The sequence below is a fragment of the Saccopteryx bilineata genome, chromosome 1 (genome assembly GCF_036850765.1).
Source record: "Saccopteryx bilineata isolate mSacBil1 chromosome 1, mSacBil1_pri_phased_curated, whole genome shotgun sequence".
Lineage (NCBI taxonomy): Eukaryota > Metazoa > Chordata > Mammalia > Chiroptera > Emballonuridae > Saccopteryx > Saccopteryx bilineata.
In genome coordinates this window covers 401,854,604-401,875,975 of record NC_089490.1, presented here as the reverse complement: position 1 = coordinate 401,875,975, position 21,372 = coordinate 401,854,604, and the positions used below count along the sequence as shown (strand labels likewise).

General features: G+C 57.2%; 2 protein-coding genes across 3 annotated transcripts; one reads left to right on the top strand and one right to left on the bottom strand.

Moving 5' to 3' along the window:
• The first annotated feature begins 1,099 nt into the window (after positions 1–1,099).
• PPP1CA (protein phosphatase 1 catalytic subunit alpha) lies at positions 1,100–4,525 on the top strand. Its single transcript, XM_066252193.1, has 7 exons — positions 1,100–1,258; positions 1,761–1,892; positions 2,040–2,270; positions 2,796–2,900; positions 3,553–3,776; positions 3,878–4,012; positions 4,088–4,525. Exons 1-7 carry the CDS (start codon positions 1,204–1,206, stop codon positions 4,196–4,198), a joined length of 993 nt encoding a protein of 330 aa, XP_066108290.1. The 5' UTR covers positions 1,100–1,203; the 3' UTR covers positions 4,199–4,525.
• Positions 4,526–4,668: 143 nt separating this feature from the next.
• RAD9A (RAD9 checkpoint clamp component A) lies at positions 4,669–10,845 on the bottom strand. 2 transcript variants are annotated; one of them, XM_066252192.1, is made up of 11 exons: positions 10,656–10,845; positions 10,500–10,570; positions 9,906–10,034; positions 9,369–9,483; positions 9,184–9,283; positions 6,761–6,870; positions 6,557–6,666; positions 6,414–6,478; positions 6,187–6,324; positions 5,310–5,502; positions 4,669–5,226 (listed from the first exon to the last, which is right to left on the bottom strand). In XM_066252192.1, exons 1-11 carry the CDS (start codon positions 10,687–10,689, stop codon positions 5,131–5,133), a joined length of 1,161 nt encoding a protein of 386 aa, XP_066108289.1. In that variant the 5' UTR covers positions 10,690–10,845; the 3' UTR covers positions 4,669–5,130. The 2 variants fall into 2 exon arrangements, with proteins under 2 accessions (XP_066108289.1, XP_066108288.1); XM_066252191.1 differs by having other exon boundaries at positions 6,414–6,666.
• Positions 10,846–21,372: the final 10,527 nt, after the last annotated feature.

Sequence of the window (21,372 nt, the reverse complement as noted above, 5' to 3'; positions counted from 1 at the left end):
ACTCAAAAGGCAATGATGGGCCTGACCTGTGGTAGCACAGTGGATAAAGCATCGACCTGGAAATGCTGAAGTCGCTAGTTTGAAACCCTGGGCTTGCCTGGTCAAGGCACATATGGGAGTTGATGCTTCCAGCTCCTCTCTCTCTGTCTCTCTCTGTCCCTCTCTGTCTCCTCTCTAAAATGAATAAATAAAATAAAAAATTAAAAAAAAAAAAAAAAAAAAGGCAATGATGGGCCTGACCAGGTGGTGGCGCAGTGGATAGAACATCGGACTGGGATATAGAAGGACCCAGGTTTGAGACCCGGGGGTCGCCAGCTTGAGCGCGGGCTCATCTGGCTTGAGCAAAAAAAAAAAAAAAAAAAAAAAAAAAGCTCACAAGCTTGGACCCAAGGTCTCTGGCTCCAACAAGGGGTTACTCGGTCTGCTGAAGGCCCGCGGTCAAGGCACATGTGAGAAAGCAATCAATGAACAACTAAGAAGTCACAACGCACAACGAGAAACTAATGATTGATGCTTCTCATCTCTCTCTCCGTTCCTGTCTGTCTGGCCCTGTCTATCTCTGCCTATGTAAAAAAAAAAAAAAAGGCAATGATGGGACTTATAATACATAAATATTAATTTAGGTTGCACCACAGGCAGTGTGAGCCAAAATGGGTTCGGAGTTCTGTGGCTACCTTCTGGGTCTGGTCAGTCACCCGAGGAGCCACAGGAGGTAGAGGTGCTCAGTGACGTGAAATCAACCACTTGCTATTTCTGCACTTGAAGGACTTAATCCACAGTGTTTGGGGAAAAATTATCAACGTGCTCACTCCAAGTGGGAAGGGCTGATTACTCTCAGAAAAGGAAAAACAACTTCCACAGTACTTCCGGTCCCATACCCTCCGAAAGGGCTGGGTAATTTGGGAGGGGCCGAACCGGATTCAACCCCATCCCACAAAGCCCCGCCCATCGATCAGGCCCCGCCCCGTCACCGAGGCCCCGCCCAGGGGGCGCCGCGGCCACTGCTCCCGGGGACCAGCGGAGGCGCTATGGAGCAGGGGCAGCGGGCCCGAGAAGCGAGCAGAGCCGGGCGGGGCGGGGCGGGGCGGGGCGGACCGGGGAGGGCGGAAGGAACGCCAGGCCGGAAGGAGCCAGTGGAAGGCGGGAGGGAGGAGTGGGACAGGAGCGGGCCCGGAGCTGCTGGGCGGGAGCGGCAGAGCCGCCATGTCCGACAGCGAGAAGCTCAACCTGGACTCGATCATCGGGCGCTTGCTGGAAGGTTGGCTGGGGTCGGGAGAGGTCGGCGCCCGCGGCGCCCTGACCCCTCCCCCCGGCCCGGAAGTGGCGCGCGGGTGCTCCTGCCTCTCCTAGGGCCAGCTTAGACTGGGCGGGGACGGGCCGCGAGGTCCCGTGGCCGCCGTCACCCCCCACTCGCGACGCACCTGGGGGTCTGGGCTGCTGGGGCAGGGGCAGCAGTTCTCTCTCCTGGGCCGGGGCGCACGGGTTGGCCTGGTCTCTCGGAGTGAGGGAGAAGCCTAGTCCCTCCGCGAAAGGGACTTGCGCTGTGGGGTTTGGGGTGGCAGCCCCTCCGCATAGTAGAGCGCTTTGAGCGTAGTTGGGGAGGCCACCTTCTGCCCTGGTAGGCTTAGCAGCAGCATCTACGCCGGGCAAGGAGGGGCTCAGGAGGCCCTGGCGCCCCCAGAAGTGCCCGTGGGGCACCCGTGTCGCCCACCTTCCTCTTCTCGGAGGGACCAGGGTCCTGACGCCCATTCTGCCTCCAGTGCAGGGCTCGCGGCCTGGAAAGAATGTACAGCTGACAGAGAACGAGATCCGTGGTCTGTGCCTCAAATCCCGGGAGATTTTCCTGAGCCAGCCCATTCTTCTGGAGCTGGAGGCACCCCTAAAGATCTGCGGTGAGACCCCTATCCAGGCCTCTTTGCTTCCTGAAGGTGGCACTGGCCCCTAAGATTTCTGAACTCTTCTTATCTTGAGTCCAACCCTGGCCCTGCATTCAAGTCTAGACCCTGCATTTAATCCTGACCTGGTTTTCTGGTTCATAGGTGACATCCATGGCCAGTACTACGATCTTCTCCGGCTGTTTGAGTATGGGGGCTTCCCTCCAGAGAGCAACTACCTCTTTCTGGGGGACTATGTAGACCGGGGCAAGCAGTCACTGGAGACCATCTGCCTGCTGCTGGCCTATAAGATCAAGTATCCTGAGAACTTCTTCCTGCTCCGTGGGAACCATGAGTGTGCCAGCATCAACCGCATCTATGGCTTCTATGATGAATGTGAGTGGGCTTTGTGCCTGGGGCTGCCCAGACCTGAAGAGCTCTCCCTGCTGAGTAGCAGGGTTATGTTGGCTTGGTGGTAGGGGTATCTGTGTCTGACAGATTCCTGCTGGACCATGAGTGGCGGGAAGGCAGGTGCCACGGGGTCTGCAAATGCTTATTTATGGAAGGGCTGTTTACGTGCTAATGCAAGGTCCTATCTGCCTGTCTGGTGCTCCCTCTAGTACCTGTTACTCAAGCACTCAGGATACCTAACTGCACTGTATTCTGCTGGCCAGAAGCTGAGATAAACCAGACCTGGTCTTAGCCTGGTCCTGCTCATAGCGTGGGGGTGGGTGCTAACCCTAATGATGTTCTAGAGTGGAACCCGGGGTTCTGTGGACTCGGTCGCTGTAGAATTCCTCCTAGGAGGCTGGTAGGCAGTGTGGGCAGGAGGGGGTTCCCTTTTTGCCTTCCATGCTCTTCTCCAACCTGTCTGGGAGGTCCTGGAGGCCCCCTCATGAGTCAGCTCCTTCCTCTGGGCAGGCAAGAGACGCTACAACATTAAATTGTGGAAAACCTTCACTGACTGCTTCAACTGCCTGCCCATCGCTGCCATCGTGGATGAGAAGATCTTCTGCTGCCATGGAGGTGAGGGTGGCTCTGGGGCCCCGCTGAGGCAATCATGGGAAGAAAAAGCCCAGCCATGTCGCTGGAGGACTGGCTCCCAGTCCCCTGGAACAGCTTTCCCTGGGGTCTGGGCTTGGAGGTCACTTGTTGCAGGATGTTTCCCTGCTCCCCATCCTTAGGCTACACTCTGCTGCTGTGACCTCAGCCCTGTGCTCCTAGAGGGCAGGGGCTTGAAAAGGCAGAAGGCAATGAGTTCTGCTTGCCTGGGCTCCCAGAAGTCCAAGAGAAGGCTTGGGAATGGGGTAGGTGGGGGGAAGAGGGAAAGACACTGATTGGCCAGGGATTTCTGGAGGAGGGAGTCCCCCTTTTTTGAGACAGGGAAAGATGAGAAGCATCAACTCAGTTGCCTCAGTTTAGTTGTTCATTGTTTGCTTCTCATATGTGCCTTGACCAGGGGGGCTCAAGCTGAGCCAGTGACCCCTTGCTCAGCCGGCGACCATGGGATCATGTGAAGGATCCCATGCTCAAGCCAGCAACCCAGCACTCAAGCCAGTGATCTCGGGGTTTCAAACCTGGAACCTGTGTGTTCCAGGTCGACATTCTCTCCCCTGTGAGGGGGGGCCCTTGTTTTGAGGCTTTTCTGAGGCAGTCCTGTGCCTTCTGTGTCCCCCAGGCCTGTCTCCGGACCTGCAATCCATGGAGCAGATTCGGCGTATCATGCGGCCCACAGATGTGCCTGACCAGGGACTGTTATGTGACTTGCTGTGGTCTGACCCCGACAAGGATGTGCAGGGCTGGGGCGAGAACGACCGTGGTGTCTCCTTTACCTTTGGGGCAGAGGTGGTGGCCAAGTTCTTGCACAAGCATGACTTGGACCTCATTTGCCGGGCACACCAGGTGGGTTGGCAGCTCCAGTCCAGGTCGGAGCAGGGCCTGGGCAGGGTCGGAGCCAGCCTGCACCTGGGCACCTGCTTACCTAACTGCCCTGTCCTCGTCAGGTGGTAGAAGATGGCTACGAGTTCTTTGCCAAGCGGCAGCTGGTAACACTCTTCTCAGCTCCCAACTACTGTGGCGAGTTTGACAACGCAGGCGCCATGATGAGTGTGGATGAGACGCTCATGTGCTCCTTCCAGGTGGGGATGGGGAAGGAAGGGGCTGGTGGCCCCATGGCTTGGCCCCGTGAGCCTGACCTGTGTCCTCTCTTTTAGATCCTCAAGCCCGCCGACAAGAACAAGGGGAAATATGGGCAGTTTAGTGGCCTGAACCCTGGTGGCCGGCCCATCACCCCACCCCGTAACTCCGCCAAAGCCAAGAAATAGCCTCTGCATACCCGCCCTCTGCCCCAGATGGTGGATTGTACAGAAACCATTCGGCCATGGGAGGTCATGCTGGCCTCCTAGGCCTGCTCATCACAGGGAACATGGAGCCTTGGTGTATTTTTTTTTTAATGAATCAATAGCAGCATCCAGTCCCCCAAGGCTCCCTCTGCCTGTGCCTCTGTGGCCACAAGCAGGGTCCTGGGGCTGAGGCTGCAGCTCAGGGCAAAGCAGGGCCAGACTGGGGGTCTCCAGCCTTGCTTGTCCTTGGGGCTGGCAGCCGGATCCTGGGCAACCCATCTGGTCTCTTGAATAAAGGTCAAAGCTGGATTCATGCCCTGGCCTGTCTCCCTTGTCCCAAACACTGGGTCTGGCATCCTTCCACCCAGAGCCACTTGGGAGGGCAGGCTTGCCAGGCATAGGGCCCCAGCCAGGGCAACCCCAGCCACACATTAAGGTCCACAGGGGCTCCTAGAATTCCTAGCTGGGACCAGAGAATATTGAAAATACAAGAACAGTCTATTCCAGCCATAGAAGCTCCCAGAGGTGTGCCCAGGACTTGGGGGAGGGGTAAGTCATGATTGGCAGAAAGGGTGGACAGCAGGGGCTAGCAGCCCCACTGTGATTTTTTTTCCCTTAGGGAAGGCAGATGTCCAGTCATGGCCACGAGGCTAGTCAGAGGTGAGGAACCTCTGTCAACTGCCAACCCTGGAAACAGACATGATTGGCTGGGGGGACATGATAGGACCCAGGAGTTACCAAAGGCCAGTTGGGGCTTGGACATGGGGGCACAGCAGGACCAGCCAGCTCGGCTCTAGCCCCACCCTCAGTACCCACCAGGGCGGAGACCCAGCCTTTCCCTGCCTGGTGCTAGGAAAAGAGAGGCTGGGGCCTCATCTGGTCCAGGGCCCCTGGACACGGGAGGGGTTTTCCAGTCAGCCTTCGTCCTCGCTGTCTTCAGCCAGCACGGGGCTGGGGCCCAGGGGGGAGTGTGCAGGGGCCAGGATGGAGCCAAAGAACAGAGAGCGGAACTGGAACAAGAAGCTGAGTGAGTTGAGGCTGCAGCCCCCGGCCTCCGGGCCTCCCAACCCTGGCCTCCACCTCTAGCCCCTACCTTCTTGGGTGGGGGGGTCCCAGGCACTGGACTGAGCTCAGCTTCAGCTTCTTCTGAGTTGCAGGGAGGCGGGAGGCCAGGTGAGAGGGAAATGGAGGGAAGTGTTCGGGAGCCCTCACTGCCTCCAGTGGTTTCCATGGCAATCATGTAGGAGTCCATGTCATCACTGGCAAAGTCATCTGGGTGGGGGGTGCTGCAGGTAGAGATGGTGTCAGCAAGAAACGGAAAAAGAAGGCAGAGGCTACCTTAGGGGGCTGGAGTGGGGGTGGGCGGCTGTGACCACCAGTGATCTCTCAGTTTTATTACTTCCTGATCTAGTTGGAGGAGCTTCCTGGAAGGGGTAGGCCTGGAATCCTTTGATCAGGGTTCAGGTAGGGGCTTGAGGGAGGCAGCCTAGGGCCCAGTCTAGCTCAGCTGGGGGCAGGGAGCAGCAAGTCCAGTGAGCTGGGCCACTTGGGGCCCAAGCCCCCACCTTCCCAGGAGATGGGCTCCACACTTCCTCTGCTTTAACTGCAGGGCCCACCCTCCCCAACCCACCTGCCCTTCCAGCCACCTGTTTCCGGCCTCTGGCCTCCAGCAGCCCCCTATCCCTGCTTGTCTGGGAGGAGGCTCGGTGGGGAGGCCTCAACCAGAGAAGGAAGCTAGCCTGACCTTGGGAACACTTCCCTGGGTGGGAGGAATCTGAGCACAGCTGACCAGGAAGGAAGGCTGAGCCTGTGGGGCTGGAAGCTGTGAGCTCGGCAGGGGCCAAGGCCTTACAGGAAGTGCCTGTGTGTGTGTGTGTGTGCGCGCGCACACGCACCCGCCTGTGGGGGGGGGCAGCAGGCTCCGCCAGGGTGCACAGAGGAGCACAGAGCAGGCCTGCGGGAACCCTCACCTGTGAGCCTGGAGCTCAGGCACTGACCGGGGCAGCTCGGAGCAGTTACGGTCCTGGGAGTTCAGAGATGGCTCCGAGAGCGTGGCCAGGACAAAGTGGCCGTCCAGCAGAGAGTCCTTAATGGCAAAGATGGCTGGCCTGGGCAGGTGATGGATCCAGACAAGGTGAGGGCCCTCTGGCTCCTGGCACCCCAAGCCCGCCCTCCCTGTCCTGAGGCCGAGTATTACCTGCCAGGAGCATCAAAGTGAATGCTGAGAGACAGACTGGCCGATTCTGCGAAGCTCAGGAGCCCCTGGGAGGGGAGAGGCGGAGCCGTGAGGCCCAGGAGGGCAGGGTGGACAAAGGAGTGAGAGTAAGGGGAGAACCTTACCCGGAATTCTTTGAGGCAGAAAGTGATGGCCACCCCTTCTTGGGCCTGCAGCTGCTGGAAATCCTCTTCTCCAATGCTCATCTCAGTCACCATGGCTTTGACGGTGCTGTCTGTGGGGGCAGGAACAGGGGGGACCTGGGCCCATGGGTCCCAACCTCTGCCACCCAGCTCTGCTCCCATCACAGGCCATGCCCAGCCCCTCACCTGCCGCCTCCTCCTGGTAGCTGCGCAGGATGACCCTGCGGCCTCGGCCAATGCCCAGAGTCACTTCAGCCAATGCCGGGGGGAAGGGCAAAACGGCCTCCCCCAGGACCCTGTGAGGAGGGCACAGCATTACACCCAAGGCTTGGCTTTGTCCTCGGAGGACCTGAGGCAGGGAGGGCAGTGACACACACACCGGCACTAAAGGGGAACAGCATGGGCCAGGCCTCGCATGCCCCAGGACGGAGGATGGGGTGAGCAGGATGTGGTCCCTGCCCCATCCAAGTTCCCAGGCTGTCAGAGTGAAGTCCACTGCAAGGGACAGGACAGCCGAGCAGAGCCCAGAGAGGGCAGCAGGAAGGATGGGCCGCACTGGGCAGGCAGCACCTGCCCATCCAGCAGTGGGAAACAGTCCATGCCATCCTCATAGATACACTTGGCCTTCAGACAGGACCCTTCCGTCCTTGATCTTTAGGGATACACAATTATATTTACAAATGAAATAACATCCAGAATTTGTCTCAAGACAACTAGGACAGAAGCTTGCATTCACACGTATTTAAAGTTATCCATAAGAAAAAAAGCTCTGACTGGGTGGCTCAGTGGATCAAGTATCGTCTCGGCGTACTGAGGTCGCAGGTTTGATCCCTGGTCATGAAATATATATGAAAAGCAATTGAGTGCACAACTAAATGTAACAACTAAACAGAATGGTAAGTTCATGCTTCTCTCTCTTAACTCAATTGGGGGGAAAAAGGAAAAGATTACTCATTAAAAAAGAGAGCCTGACCAGGCAGTGGCACAGCGGATAGAGCGTTGGACTGGGATGCGGAAGACCCAGGTTCAAGACCCCGAGGTCACCAGCTTGAGCGCCGGCTCATCTGGTTTGAGCAAAGCTCACTAGCTTGTACCCAAGGTCGCTGGCTTGAGCAAGGGGTTACTCGGTCTGCTGAAGGCCCACGGTCAAGGCACATATGAGAGAGCAATCAATGAACTAAGGTGTCCCAATGAAAAACTGATGATTGATGCTTCTCATCTCTCTCTGTTCCTGTCTGTCTGTCCCTGTCTATCCCTCTGACTCTGTCTCTATAAAAAAAAAGCCTCAAGCCTGACCTGTGGTGGCGCAGTGGATAAAGCGTCGACCTGGAAATGCTAAGGTCGCCGGTTCGAAACCCTGGGCTTGCCTGGTCAAGGCACATATGGGAGTTGATGCTTCCAGCTCCTCCCCCCTTCTCTCTGTCTCTTCTCTCTCTCTCTGTCTCTCCCTCTCCTCTCTATAAAATGAATAAATAAATAAATAAATAAATAAAGGCCTCAAAATCTAGGCCAGAAGTGACAGCCTTCCATCTCTTCTACCCAAAGGACACCTGAAAAGCTCTATCAACAGAAATCAGAAAACCAGACTGTCAGGACCCAAACATACTTTCACGTTACGATGACCTACAGCTAACAAAATAAATGAACAAGACCTTGGGCTACATGAATGCCAAGAGAATCCAGCATGGGCAGGAAGGAAGCCATTCCTCTGCATTGGTCTTTACCATGACCTGTGCTTCCACTGGAATTTCCATCTCTCAGACCGGTCACAGTGTGTTGGTGCTTGGATTGCCCAGAGGGTTCCAGCCCCAGAGCTGCCTGTTTAGACCACAACCTTCCCACCCAGCTTCCTGCCTTGGCCCAAGGACTCCCCAAGACTAGCGCCAGGGCAAGGAGGAAGAGATGTCGCCCTTAAATGGGAACACCCTCAGAAGGGTGACCAAGCTAAAGAAGGGCTTTGAGCCCCTGAACCACAAAGCTTAAAGACAGACTTTCAAGGCTGCTTAAGCCAGAGATCTATAGAACTGCATTCTAGAAGAAAAGTTGGAATGGTTCTGACGGGTCAGAGAGCCAAGCCAGAGTCTTGGGGTGGAGAATACGGGCTCAGGAAGGCAGTGAAGAGCACACAGCAAGGGAGTCCCTGCCCCTGCCCCTCCTCCACTCAGCCTTTCCCTTAAAGAGCTAGACAGACTTGAGAGCAAATGGCTGGATGAACACAGGTTCACAGAAACCCTGTAGAGCAGCGGTCCCCAACCTTTTTTGGGCCACGGACCGGCCTTTAGGATGGGATGGATAAATGTATCACGTGACTGAGACAAGCATCAAGAGTGAGTCTTAGTTGGATATAACAGAGGGAATCTGGTCATTTTTAAAAAATAAAACATCATTCAGACTTAAATATAAATAAAATGGAAATAATGTAAGTTATTTATTCTTTCTCTGTGGACCAGTACCAAATGGCCCACGGACCAATACCGGTCCGCGGCTCGGGGGTTGGGGACCACTGCTGTAGAGAAAATAGTAGAAGCGCCTTCTTAACCTGGCCCTTGAAGCCACAAAGAAAGAAATCTGAGACCTAAGGCTCGCTTTTGGGCAGGCGGTATATTTACCTTGCTGGGGCCCGGAGCACATGGGCGCATGCGGCTGGGTCGAAGACAGCCTGTAGGGACTCACAGTCCTGGAAGGACAGGTTGTGAGTCTTCCTCACCCCTGGACGGGCAGATAGGGTCTTAGAGGGCCCTGCCGACCTCCACCCCTGCGCCCCAGGGCCTACGGGGCTGGCCTGCCTACTCACCGTATCTGCAGTGCAGCTGGACCATCAGGTGGCTGCTCCTGCTGTTCAAGGAGATGCAGCATTTCTCCACCGTCTTCTCCAGCATCACCAGTGAGCGGAAGACAGACAGGAACGACTAAGGAGGGTCATCACATCAGGCCAGCACTGCACATCTCCTGAACAGCTCTCATGTCCCCTACAGTCCCTCGCCCATCATGGGGTCAGCACTGTCCTAACCAGGAAGGGAGCTCCCACTACATATCGAATATTTACAGGCTTCTGGGCCTTTGTTCATGCTGCTCCCTGTCTGGCAAGACTTGGAAGACCTGTTTGATGTCACCATTCACTGTAGGTCCCTGGTAGGATTGATCACCTTCTCCATAGCTGCATTCCCTCCGTGGGTGTCTTCACTGTGCCCCTCGCTGTATCGTGCACGGGACTGCCCCTGCACACACATCTCTCCCACCTGACATCTGCGGAGTGCCCCAGAGCAGCCGCACTTGTGGTGAGGACTTTAGGAGGGGCCTGGTGCCGCCACTGCCGAGGAGAGGGCCTCACCTTCATCAGGATCTTGCAGCGCAGGGGGTCCTGACCTGGGGTGGCCGCCTGGTATAGCTGGAAGAAGAGCGGGGCGAAGAGGAAGCAGGCGTAGGCAGAGCGGGAGGAGTTCACGGTTCTGAGAGAGAGCTGGGCCAGGAAAAGCAGGGGCAGCGATGTGGTCAGGGGCAGCAACAGGCCCAGTCCTCTGGCACACTCTTGCTGACCCACGTGCCCTAATGTCTTGCACCTCCACCATCACCTGTTGAAATCCTCTGTCCCCTTCAAGTCACTGGCTGCCTCCTCCATGAAGCTTTCCTTGAGTTGGCCTCAGCACTGCTTCCACCACCAAGGGCTTCACACCACCGTCAGCGCACTCTGCTTAGTCACCCCCACCCACCACCTGGCACTTCAGGGAGGGCAACAGCTCTCCATTCACACACAAGCCTGGGAAGATGGCACGGCCAAACTAATGGCCCACCGCGAGGGACTGGAAACTGAAATTCAACTGACTAATCTTAGTCCACGGGCATCCTGCCTGGTGGAGGCGAGACTCAAGCCCAGGTTCGGACTCCCGGTTGGATTCCCACCCACTCCCACACCCCAGCCCCTCACCCCGTCTTCCAGGGGCTCCAGGTAGAGCTCGTCGCCGATACGGGACAGAGAGTGGACGGCCTTGCCGAGCACTGCGGGGGGAAAAGGGGAATCGGGGGTGAGGCTGGCGCGGCAGGCAGTCCCACGTGCCCCCGCCCCCGGCCAGTCCCAGCTCACCTTTCACGTTGCCGCCCGTGACCAGACACTTCATGCTACCCCCAGCCCCAAGGCCAGGCCTGGACAGCGCCCAGGCTGAGACTGGCGGATGGCCGGCGGCAGGCCCCCAACCGGCCCCGGCAGACGGCTTCCCGCCGGACCTCCCCAGCCGCAGACAGCCAGCTTCCCTTCGCGCGCACCGCCCCCGACAGCCCCGCCCCTCCCCCTCATTGGTCCACACGCCGGGCTCCGTCACGTGAGGGGAACGTTCGTGGGTTCCGCTGTCACGTGACGGAGTCTGTGCTGGGAGGGAAGGCCAGCCCTGGTCACGTGAGCGGGAAGCGCTTGGGGTCGACGGGGTTTCTGTGCTCTCGCAGACCCGGACCCTCCCGGGCCGTTCCGCGCTCCTTGCGAGCGGCTCCCACCGCGGCTGTGCAGCCGAGCGCGAGGAGCCCAGGGGGCGCGGCCCCCCGGGTGCTCCGTGCAGAGGAGCCCGCCTGAGTCACCAATACAGTACGGATTTCCCCGGATGTATGTCGGGGATTTAGGGTCGAAGCAAGACGGTCCGCACCCAACCCAGGCCCGGGCCCCGAACACAAGCAGCAACCACTAGGAAGAGAAGAAAGCAATTGCGGCCGGATCCCGTTGTCAGAGGTGGCTGTTCGTTCTGGCTTTGAGGACCTTTCATTGATCTTCGAAGAACAGAAGATTCTTGGGCAGCAAGGGCTGGAAGGGTGGACCTAGCCGGGGAAAGCGAGAAGGGCGCCGCGGTGTGTGGGGCTCTACCCCGTGGGGAGGGAGGGAGGTCTGGGAGCCCCGCGGAGGGGTGGGGGGCGCCTGATGACAGCGGGCACTAATAAGCACCGGAAACGTTTTACCAGACTCGCCCTTACGTGGCTATTTACTGAAAGGTCCGGACTGCCCGACCTGTGGGTAAAGCCTCCCCTGTTTGAAACCCTGGGCTTGCGCGGTCCAGGCGCATAGGACAGGCAAACAGTGAACAACTCAAGTGAAACAACGATGAGTTGATACTTCTCACTTCCTCCTTCCTCTCTCTGTAAAACCAATAAATTTTTTTTTTAAGTTTAAAAAAAAAAAAAGACTTGGGACTGTACAATTGGAAGGGTTTCGTCAGCGGGGATGTGTGCCCTGGCTCTGGGCCGCAGCCCCCCTGTGTAACGTGAAAGGGAAGTCCTTCGGGGACTGGCTAACCCCTCCGCAACACCAAGGCCCTGTGGTGCTCGGAAAGGCCCCAGGGTGTCCCCGCGTTCCTTTAGGGCAGGCTGGCCTTGCCCCTCTGGTACTGTCTGCGGTGTGGAGGATATATTTGCGGACTCCTTGCCCTCCGGCTCCTAACCTGCAATTCTGGACCCCACTTTGTTTCCCCCTCCCTCTGCCCTCCACTCCCTCGGCAGGCTTCCTGCAGTGCCAGGGGAGGTTATTCTTTCCTCCCGGGGGCTCAGTGTAAATGATACCCGCTCTGTGTGGGCATTGGGAACAATAAACTGGGAGTCGTCCCTGACCCCACCTTCCACTCCCTCCCCCTCACCCACTTACTATATAATTCATTGGCAGCCCTGACTTCTCTCGCTCACAAACAGATGGCAACTTCACCTTCCTCTTCTGTCCCCAGAGCCATCGTCCTGGCTCAGGCACCAATGTGACCTTAAAACATCAATTGTGTCACACTTGTCCCTTGTTTAGACCCTCCAGTGATCTCCAACTACTACGCTTGCCAAAAAAACCAAACATTTCACTCTGAGCCTGCAGGAGCCGGCCCAGCCACCTCTCTGCCTGTCTGGCTGTCCTCCGCAGCCCTTCGGTCCTCTGAACCCACCATATCCTTTGCCAGCCTGGGGGGAGCTGTCTTTGCACGGGCTGTTCCTCCTGCCGCTTGCTTGCACTGTCTCCCCCCTCTCCCACGCTGGCCCCTTCTCTGACCAGGGCTCGGCTTCAGGGGCCAGCCAGTCGGCCTCCTCTGCCCCCTACTCTCTAGGAGAGCCCTTGTCCTGGGTTAGTCACTGCGCTTACCACAGCTCGATATCATTCCACACGTGAGTACACTTCTTTAACGGCTGTCTGCCCCACTAGTATATCAGCTCATGAGCATGGAGACCATGCCTATTTCATTCATCGCTGTATCCCTGGGCCTCCCACAGGGCCTGGCCCTCAGTGAGCGATCTGTGTTCAGTGGATAAAGGTGTGATCCAAGCAATGCCGAGCTGCCTCTGAGTCACTGTTAGTATAGCCCTCTGCCCACAGCCCTCCCAAAAGAACCTAGCACAGCCCTGGCCAGGTAGCTTAGATAATTGGAGCATCGTCCTGATACGCCAAGCTTGCGGGTTCGATTCCCAGTCAGGGCACGTACAAGAATCAACCAATGAATGAGTAAGTAAGTGGAGCAATGGATCGATGTTTCTCTCCCTTAAAAAAAAAAAAAAAAAAAAAAAGGCCCTGGCCGGTTGGCTCAGTGATAGAGCGTCGGCCTGGCATGCAGAAGTCCCGGGTTCAATTCCTGGCCAGGGCACACAGGAGAAGCGCCCATCTGCTTCTCCACCCCTCCCCCTCTCCTTCCTCTCTGTCTCTCTCTTCCCCTCCCGCAGGGAGGCTCCATTGGAGCAAAGATGGCCCGGGTGCTGGGGATGGCTCCTTGGCCTCTGCCCCAGGTGCTAGAGTGGCTCTGGTTGCGACAGAGCGACCCCCCCCCCTCAGGGGCAGATTATCGCCCCCTGGCGGGCAGATCATCGCCCCTGGTGGGCGTGCCGGGTGGATCCCGGTCAGCGCATGCGGGAGTCTGACTGTCTCTCCCTGTTTCCAGCTTCGGAAAAAGGAAAAATACAAAAAAAAAAAAAAAAAAAAAAAGAACCTAGCACAGCTATTCCTTACCTTTTCCTCACTGAGTCTGACCCTCTCTTTTACCCCAGTGTAAGTCCCCGTGGCTGCAGGCTTCTCTGTCCCACAGCATTACCTGAGCAGCCGATCAGCCCAGCTGAAACAGGAGACAGATGTCAGAGCTCTCCAGAAGGCTGGGAGGGGAGCTGTGAACAGTCACACACACAGCGTGTCTGCGCCTGACCCCTAAGGCTTTAGGAACCTGTGGCCTTGAGATGTTCAGAGCAAGGCCCTGGGGGAGGGGAGATGAATTCTTTAGGACTTTCTTCTGTCACATACACACCTACCAAGAGTCAGAATCGGCCCTTCTGCAGGACTTGGAGATGGCAGAAAGGAGTCTGGTGTTGGGAGTCAGGAAGCCTGGCTTTCTAGTCTGTGCTGGCACACGGACTCACTGTGTGACTTTGTGCAGGTCCCTCCCTGTCGCTGCGGCTGTGGGTGGCATGAGATGCTCAGTGAGGTGCCTCCGGCTTCCCTACGCCCCTCAGCGGCCACAGCTCTGGACAGGAGCTGTAACTGGCTTTCTTGCCCCCCCCCCGCCCCCACCCCCAGGCCACGAAGCCTGAAGGGAGCGCTCCAATCTGCCGCCCAGAAGCCTCGCCAGGCTTGCGGTTGGCGTAGCCAATGTCGCCTCTCAGATCCCGAAGGGACTAGTCACAGTGGAGCGTGAGGGTCTCAGAACTGTCAGGAACCCTTTGTGTTATGCACGGGATAAGTACAGGAGCCCAAAGACGATCTGGGGTCTGTGCTAGAAGTCAGGTGGCCTGGCAGGAGCTCCAGTCCTATACACAGCCTCAAGCACATCCACGCTTCTCAGTGTCCCCACGATCAAATGAGGGGCTTGGATGAGACGCTCTCTTGTGACCCCTTCAAACCCTAGATACGTCGTCTTCATCGTACCCACACACGAGAGGGCGCCTCCCACAAGTATGTAAGTGTGAGGGAATGTGGGAGGGGGCAGATAGGGAACAGAGCATGCTGGTTACCCATCAAGCTTTCTTTAATTTTTATTCATTGATTTTAGGGAGAGAAAGAGGAAAGGAGAATGTGAGACAGAAACATTGGTCCATTCCTGGACGCGCCCTGACCGGAGACCAAACCGGCAACCTCTGCGCTTGGAGTGAAGCTCCAACCAAAGGAGCTCCCCGGCCAGGGCATCAATCAAACTTTTAAAATAATTATCTGTTGAGAAATTTCTTCAGTTCAACCACCACTTCTCACCCAACTGCTTAGGTAGGAAGTCACAGGGAATCCCCAGAGCTCAGTAATTCGTTCATTCGACATGTTTTAGACACACTTTTCTAAGTCCAGGCGAGTACAGGACACAAATCCCTGCCATTCTGGGCTGTCCCGGAGCGACAGGCTAAAAGGTGGGACCCGCACCAAGGCTCTGACGGAAGTATGCGGGATGTGCGCACACAGAAAACGGTGTCTGTGTGGCTACTCTGGAGTAGCCAAGAGGTCCAGGCAGCTCTGAGTTGCTGGGCCGCTGAGCTGGTGGGGCACTGCTCACCCACCGGTAACGGTTGGCGGTTCACCAGGTGCCTGCGGTGCCTGTAGGTAAGCCCTGCCCAGGCCTTGCTCGTTCCCCAGCATTCCTCCCAGCAACCAGAGCAAGCCCGGCCCATAGGCATGGTTTAATAAGCATGTGTATGTTTTTAAATTTATATATTGATTTTAGAGAGTGAGGAAGAAGGGTGGGAGAGGAGAGAGAGAGAGAGAGAGAGAGAGAGAGAGAGAGAGAGACGTCCATCTGTTCCTGGATGTGCTCTGATCGGGGATCGAACTCACAAACTCTGTGTATCGAGATGATGCTCTAACCAACCCAGCTATCCAGCCAGGGCAATACGCATATACTGAATGGCTGAAGAGCCTATGACTTGGAGAGGTTACAGGACTTGAACCTAGGTTGTCTGTTGAGATGGACATTGGGGTTCTAGGCCCCAGGCTGCCTAGGTCTGAATCCTGGCTTTATCACTTTCAGGTTGTGTGCAAATGGACACATTGCTGATGTTCTCTGAGTCTCAGTTTACTCATCTGTAAATTGGGAAGAAAAGGTCTGTTGCAAGGATTAACGTAGTCAATGTTTATGAAGCTCTGAGTGCACGCCGTCAGTGTTGCTATAATGAGTGTTGCTGTGTCCTGCCACCTCCGTCTGGAGTGTGCCCTCACAAAATTCTAGGGTCAGACCAAGAACCAAATAAATCGTCATTGTGGACAAAAAGCCGGTGCGAATCCACACTGGGAAGCAGGAAGGACAGTCCCACAGAGAAACATTACAAAGTAAAGGCCCAGCCTGACCAGGTGGTGGGTGGCGCAGTGGATAGAGCATCGGACTGGGATGCGGAGGACCCAGGTTCGAGACCTCGAAGTTACCAGCTTGAGCGTGGGCTCATCTGGTTTGAGCAAAGCTCACCAGCTTGGACCCAAGGTCGCTGGCTCGAGCAAGGGGTTACTGGGTCTGCTGTAGCCCCACGGTCAAGGCACATATGAGAAAGCAATCAATGGACAACTAAGGTGTCTCAACGAAAAGCTGATGATTGATGCTTCTCATCTCTCTCCATTCCTGTCTGTCTGTCCCTATCTATCCCTCTCTCTGACTCTCTGTCTCTGTAAAAAATAAAAAGAAAAGGCCCAGAGGCCAGGGACTAGAAAGTACTCATAGGACTCAGGTGGGGGCAGAAGTCAGCCCCGGGGAGGAAGTTACGGCTGTTGCCACGTGCCAGCCCCTCGATTCTAGGCCCTTGGTGTCCTTTGCTTTGTGAGGACAATGTAAGTCCTGTCCTCGCAAGCTGCCAGGGGCTGACATGAGGCAGTGGCTGGGCCCACACTGCCAGGCACAGTGCACAGATTTGACCAGCTCTCTCCAGTCTTCAGGGAAGGCGGAGGAGGAGGGAGAAGAGAGGGAACTTTTTAAACCCACAGAGGGGATGGAAAGGGGGAAGCTTAGGCTTGTTCACCAAAACCTGGCATGCTGCAGTTATGGGGCCCCCTCGGAGCACAAGTGAGGTAAGTTTAGGACAAATCAAAGACAGCATGCTTCCCCCAGCAGGGGAGGGTGCCGATGGAACTCATTACCCAAAGATGTGGTCTTGACTGGGAATATAAATAGCTTCACAGCAGGGTTAGATAAATCCGTGGATGACAGCTCCATTCATGGGTTACAAGGGAAAGGCAGCTGTCTGGGGCCGGTTGGCCCATGGGGAAAGTCCCAGGGCAGCGCTGTGGCCTCCCTCGAGCCCCTGGGGGAGCCCCGGTCAGAGGCAGGCTTCAGGTCACAGGGACCCAAGGAAGCAGTGCCAGGGCCCCTGTGGGCTAGGCTGAGCCTGGCCTGAGGCCCCCGGCTCCTCCTCAACCCCCGACAGTCCCCATCCACTGTCTGGGGAGACACAGGCACCACCAGCTCTCAGGAGTCCTGGCCAGGTGTCCCCTAAGGGACCAGCAGAGGGAGACAGACACCGTGTCCAGTCCCAGCTCCCAGAACAGAGCCAGGCTACTCTGCCGGGTAGAGCAAGCAGGCAAGCACCCCTGGGTCACAGCTTCATGCCCAGTGCTTGCCAGGCACCTGAGAAGGGAGGGGCCAAGGTGGGATTACTACAGTGGGGGGGGCAAGGGGGAGAAGCTTCAGGGAACTGGGGGCAGGGCGGCTCTGGAGCCATCTTGCTCTGTCCTCAGAGACCCCAAGCCCCTAGCTGGCAGGCAAGGTTCTATAGGTCCATAGGTCCACTCTGTTCCGTGAGACACATATAGAAGGTGCTTCCCAAAGCTTTTGGGGAGGGCGACTGGACCCCACAGGTCTGCGTGCCAGCCCCACCCCCCACCCCACCCCCCGCCCAGTACCGGTTCCAGGCCAGCTGTGGCTTTCCCTGTTTTGCCACTCAGATCCTCCCAGGCCCTCTGGAAGCCTTCCCTGACATCTCCATCGACTGACCTCTCCGTTCTCCGCACCAGAGCCCTTTATAAACCTTCACCAGTTCTTGATTCTCTGTTTCATTTACCAAGTTAGTTTGTAGCCGCCAGTGGCTGCAACTGCCGTGTGCTCAGAGCCCTCTGATGAGGACTCCAAGATGAGCTCAGAAAGGTGCCTTCGGGGCCAGGAGGGGTGAGTGAGCTCCTCCAAGACCCGAACCACCCCGTCTTGCTGCATGCAGAGGGCCTGAAAGCCCAGAATGGGGTGCAGGCTCCCAGCAGGGCCAGGATCGGTTGGCTCCTCTCATCCCTTCTGTGCTGGCTGTGCCCTGAATGTGGCCCCTCTGGCTGCAGCTCCTTCAACACCGAAGCTTACTGGAGGCTGTCTGGGACGCAAAGTCAAACACTCGGGAATCGTCTGTCATTGGAGGAGAGCTGAGCAACAGCCCATCTCTAGAATTCTCCGGAGTTTTGTCTGTGCTGTGTGGGGAGTTGGGCGAGAGGTGATGGGGACAGGCTGCAGGAAGGACGTGCAGACATGGGGGTTGCTAGGGCAGCGGCATTGCTTAGTAGAAGCAGGAACACAGGGCATGGGGGGCAGATACCGTAGTATTTAACATAACCAAGTGATGGTGCCAGAGAGTTGACGTGTATGAATTCAGTGTCCCTTATTCTGAGGAAAGCACCACTATGATCACACATTTTATGCAGGAGAAATCGGAGGTGTGCAGGGGTCAGGTGACTTGCCTAAAGTCACATAGCTCCTAAAAGTGGAGTGGTCACTCTCAATCGTCTCACTCTCCCAAGAGTGTAGGCACTTGGGGTGGCAGGCACTGGGGGGGGGATGACTAGTCCCCTCCTCTCACCAGGATGGCACCAGGGAGGTGCTGTCTGTCCTCTGACCCCGAGGACCCCCAGGAAGCCCAGACAGTCTGCAGAAAGCCTTGGGAAGCCTGGAGGAGAGTGGCCGGTGGGCAGGGAGGGGGCAGAGCAGGAGGAGCCGGCAGTGACTCAGCAGGTCCGGATAAGGATCTCCAAGCCCAGGGAGAGGTAACCCCACTCCTCTGCCAGGGGAGATGGAGTCACAGAGCCCGAGGCATGGGCTGGCCAGGGCAGTGGAACATCCTGGGAGAATGGCGGGGAGAGGTCCCGGCAGGCGGGGAGGCACTGAGCACTGGGGGGTATCCCTTCTGCCCCTGCCCATCTCACACACCCACCGCCCAGACGTCCTTGCTGACGGGGATCCAGAGCCCAGGCAGGGCAGGGAGCGGCTAGCAGCAGAGCCGGGCTCCCCAGGCTTCCCAGGGAGGCAGGTGGGTGCGGTATCCTCTGGGAGGCCTGAGCTGGTCCAGGTGTGGGCGGGACGCAGGGTGGGGTAGGGCCCTTGCCGAAGTAGGAGGAGGCCCTGGGGTTTCCGCTGATATCACGGCCAGCTCAGGGTGAGGCAGAGGGCCCTCTGGGCTCCTGCCCTCTGGAAGGAAAGGGAAAGTGCACACCCCGCTGCCTTTGCACACCCTCCTGCCCTCGGTGGCCCCCAAGCCTGCACATTTACACCAGAATGTTCCTGCGGGGGGGGGGGGGTAGAGAGCTACTACCCCCTGCAAGGCCCTATGTCTGTAGGTCTGTACCTACTTGTTCTTCTGATTCTGCCTTCCTGAAGCCTGTCCCCTGCCACCCCCAGTCTGGCTCCCCACAGGAGGCACAGACGGGGGCACTTGTCTGGCCCTGGCAGTCCAGGCAGGGCCTCTGAACCTTGGCAGACCTCCCTTTGCAGGCCATATAGTTAGGCCTTCAGGACGCACAGGGACACGCTGCTCCCAGTGCTGCAGGCTGGGGGCCCTCTAACTCCTGGTTCACTGCTCAGTCCATAATCAAACTCACTGCTCTCAGAGTCTGCAGTTCCAGCTGGGGGCACTAACGCGCTCTTGGTGCGGTGCTCCCACCCCCCAACCCAGGAGGGCAGTGTGAGGTGACAGCCCACTGTCACAGTCAGTTCACGTCAGTAGTGGGTGGTGGGCGAGAAAGGCCAGGTCTCTACTTCAGGCAAGTGGGGACTATGTCTTGGAGTCCTGAAGAGAGCAGGTGGGCCCCAGATTCGATGTCTCATAGCCTGTGGCTCTCCGCCTCAGAGCCCCTCCCAGGTTTTCATCTGTGAGGTGTAGTTAAAAGGGCATCGCACTGAAGGCAGACAGTGCTGGGCTCCGGTCCTGGTTCTGCTATTTATGTGACCTTAGACAGGTGACTTCATTATACCAAGTGTCCGTTTCCTCACAGATAAAACAGAGGAATAACAGTTCCTATTGTATAGGGTTATTGTAAGGGTAAAATGGAATTGCCCACATCAAACCTTAGCACAGTACCTGATATGGGGTGAGGCCCACAGGAGTGACATGTCACCATTAACCAGACCCTGCGGCAGGCTGGTGGAGCTGCCACGCGGGTCCCTACCTCTGCTGCCTGTTCACAGGTCAGCCTCCCTTCCAAGACCCCAGAGTCCCTCAGGGCTCCTCTCTGTGTCCATGGCACGTGGCATGGAGTAGGTCCTCTGGGAATGTCTGGTGAGCAAATGAATGAATGAATGAATGGCTATCCTTACTCACTTCTGGGCTTCTCTACCATCACACTCCTGCTCACCCATTGGAGGGGATCAGACCAGAAGCCTTCCTGGTTCAGGAATCCAGGACATCGGGAGGCCAGGGCCCCTACAGTGCCAATTCTTCAGCTGCCTGGGACATAGTGTTGTTGGGGCATCTCAAGAGCCTTCCCTGGGGGTGCCAGTTATGTGGAGAAGGTGGGAGCGAGAGGTGGGAATCTAGCTCATCCCTGAGCCAATACTGACTCACCCCTATTCCCTTGGAGGGCAGCTCAGTCATCACCAGGTGCTGGCCCTCCCCCTAACCAGCCACACCCCTTGGGGCCTTACCTACTATCCCACCGTAGATGGTAAGACTTGGAGTCTAGAAGGCAAGACAGGGCAGGAAAACAGTGTCTTCCTCATTGGCTCACTGATATCCCCACCATCCTGTGGGGGAGTTGGGGAAAGGTGGTCATGGTCATATCCCATCCCACAGAGAGATGACAGGCTTGTCCCAAGGCCACATTGGCCAACTGGGAGCCTGGCATCCTGACTCCCAGCCTGGCCCTTTGCCTGCTACAAGGAGCCCTGTGGGCCATGCCCAAGGCTGCCTCAGAACCTCTGTCCGTGGTTGCCCTGCCCCTCCAGCTAGCCAGTCAGATTTCCACCCTGAAGCTCTGCCCCCTCCCCCAGCTCTCCTTCCCTCACTGGCCCCTGATCACAGACGGTAATGCATGTGCCTGGTCACAAGAGTGAAATTCTTGAAAGCAAAGGTGGGTTTTCCCCTTCCTTCTGTCCTTTATAGGACCTAGCGTCTCGCAGAGGCTCAGGAAATGCCTGCATAACACGCCAAGGATCTGGAGCTGGGGATGGGGGTCTCCTCTAACCTCTGCTCTAGAAAGCAGGAACCTTCAGAGGTCCCCAGCTGGAAATCGCAGGGCAGCCACCTGTGCTCTGCCACCCACAGGAACCCTGGAGGTGCTATCCTACTCTGCCTCTCCTTCCTTCTCCCCCAGTTCCAACAGCCCACTCCCATTTGGGACTTGGCAGAATAAAAGTGCAGCCTTTATTCCAGCCCCCACCCCAACGCCACTGGCAGCTCCTAGCCTGCTGCCTCTGCCCAGACATGGCAGAGGGGCACAGGCAGCTTGGAGATGGAGTTGATTTTCCCTTTGGCAGTAGGGAAGAGGGGGAGGGGAGAGGATGGCGCCCCCCCCAGTGAGGGGAGAGGACAGGGATACAAGTCCAGGCAAGAGGCAGAGGCAGAACGTGACTTCCTCAGCCAGTGGGGGTCACAGCATCAAGCCCAGGGGCTATGTGTAAAGCCAACTGCCCCTGCACCCACCTGGCCTGGTCCCCATG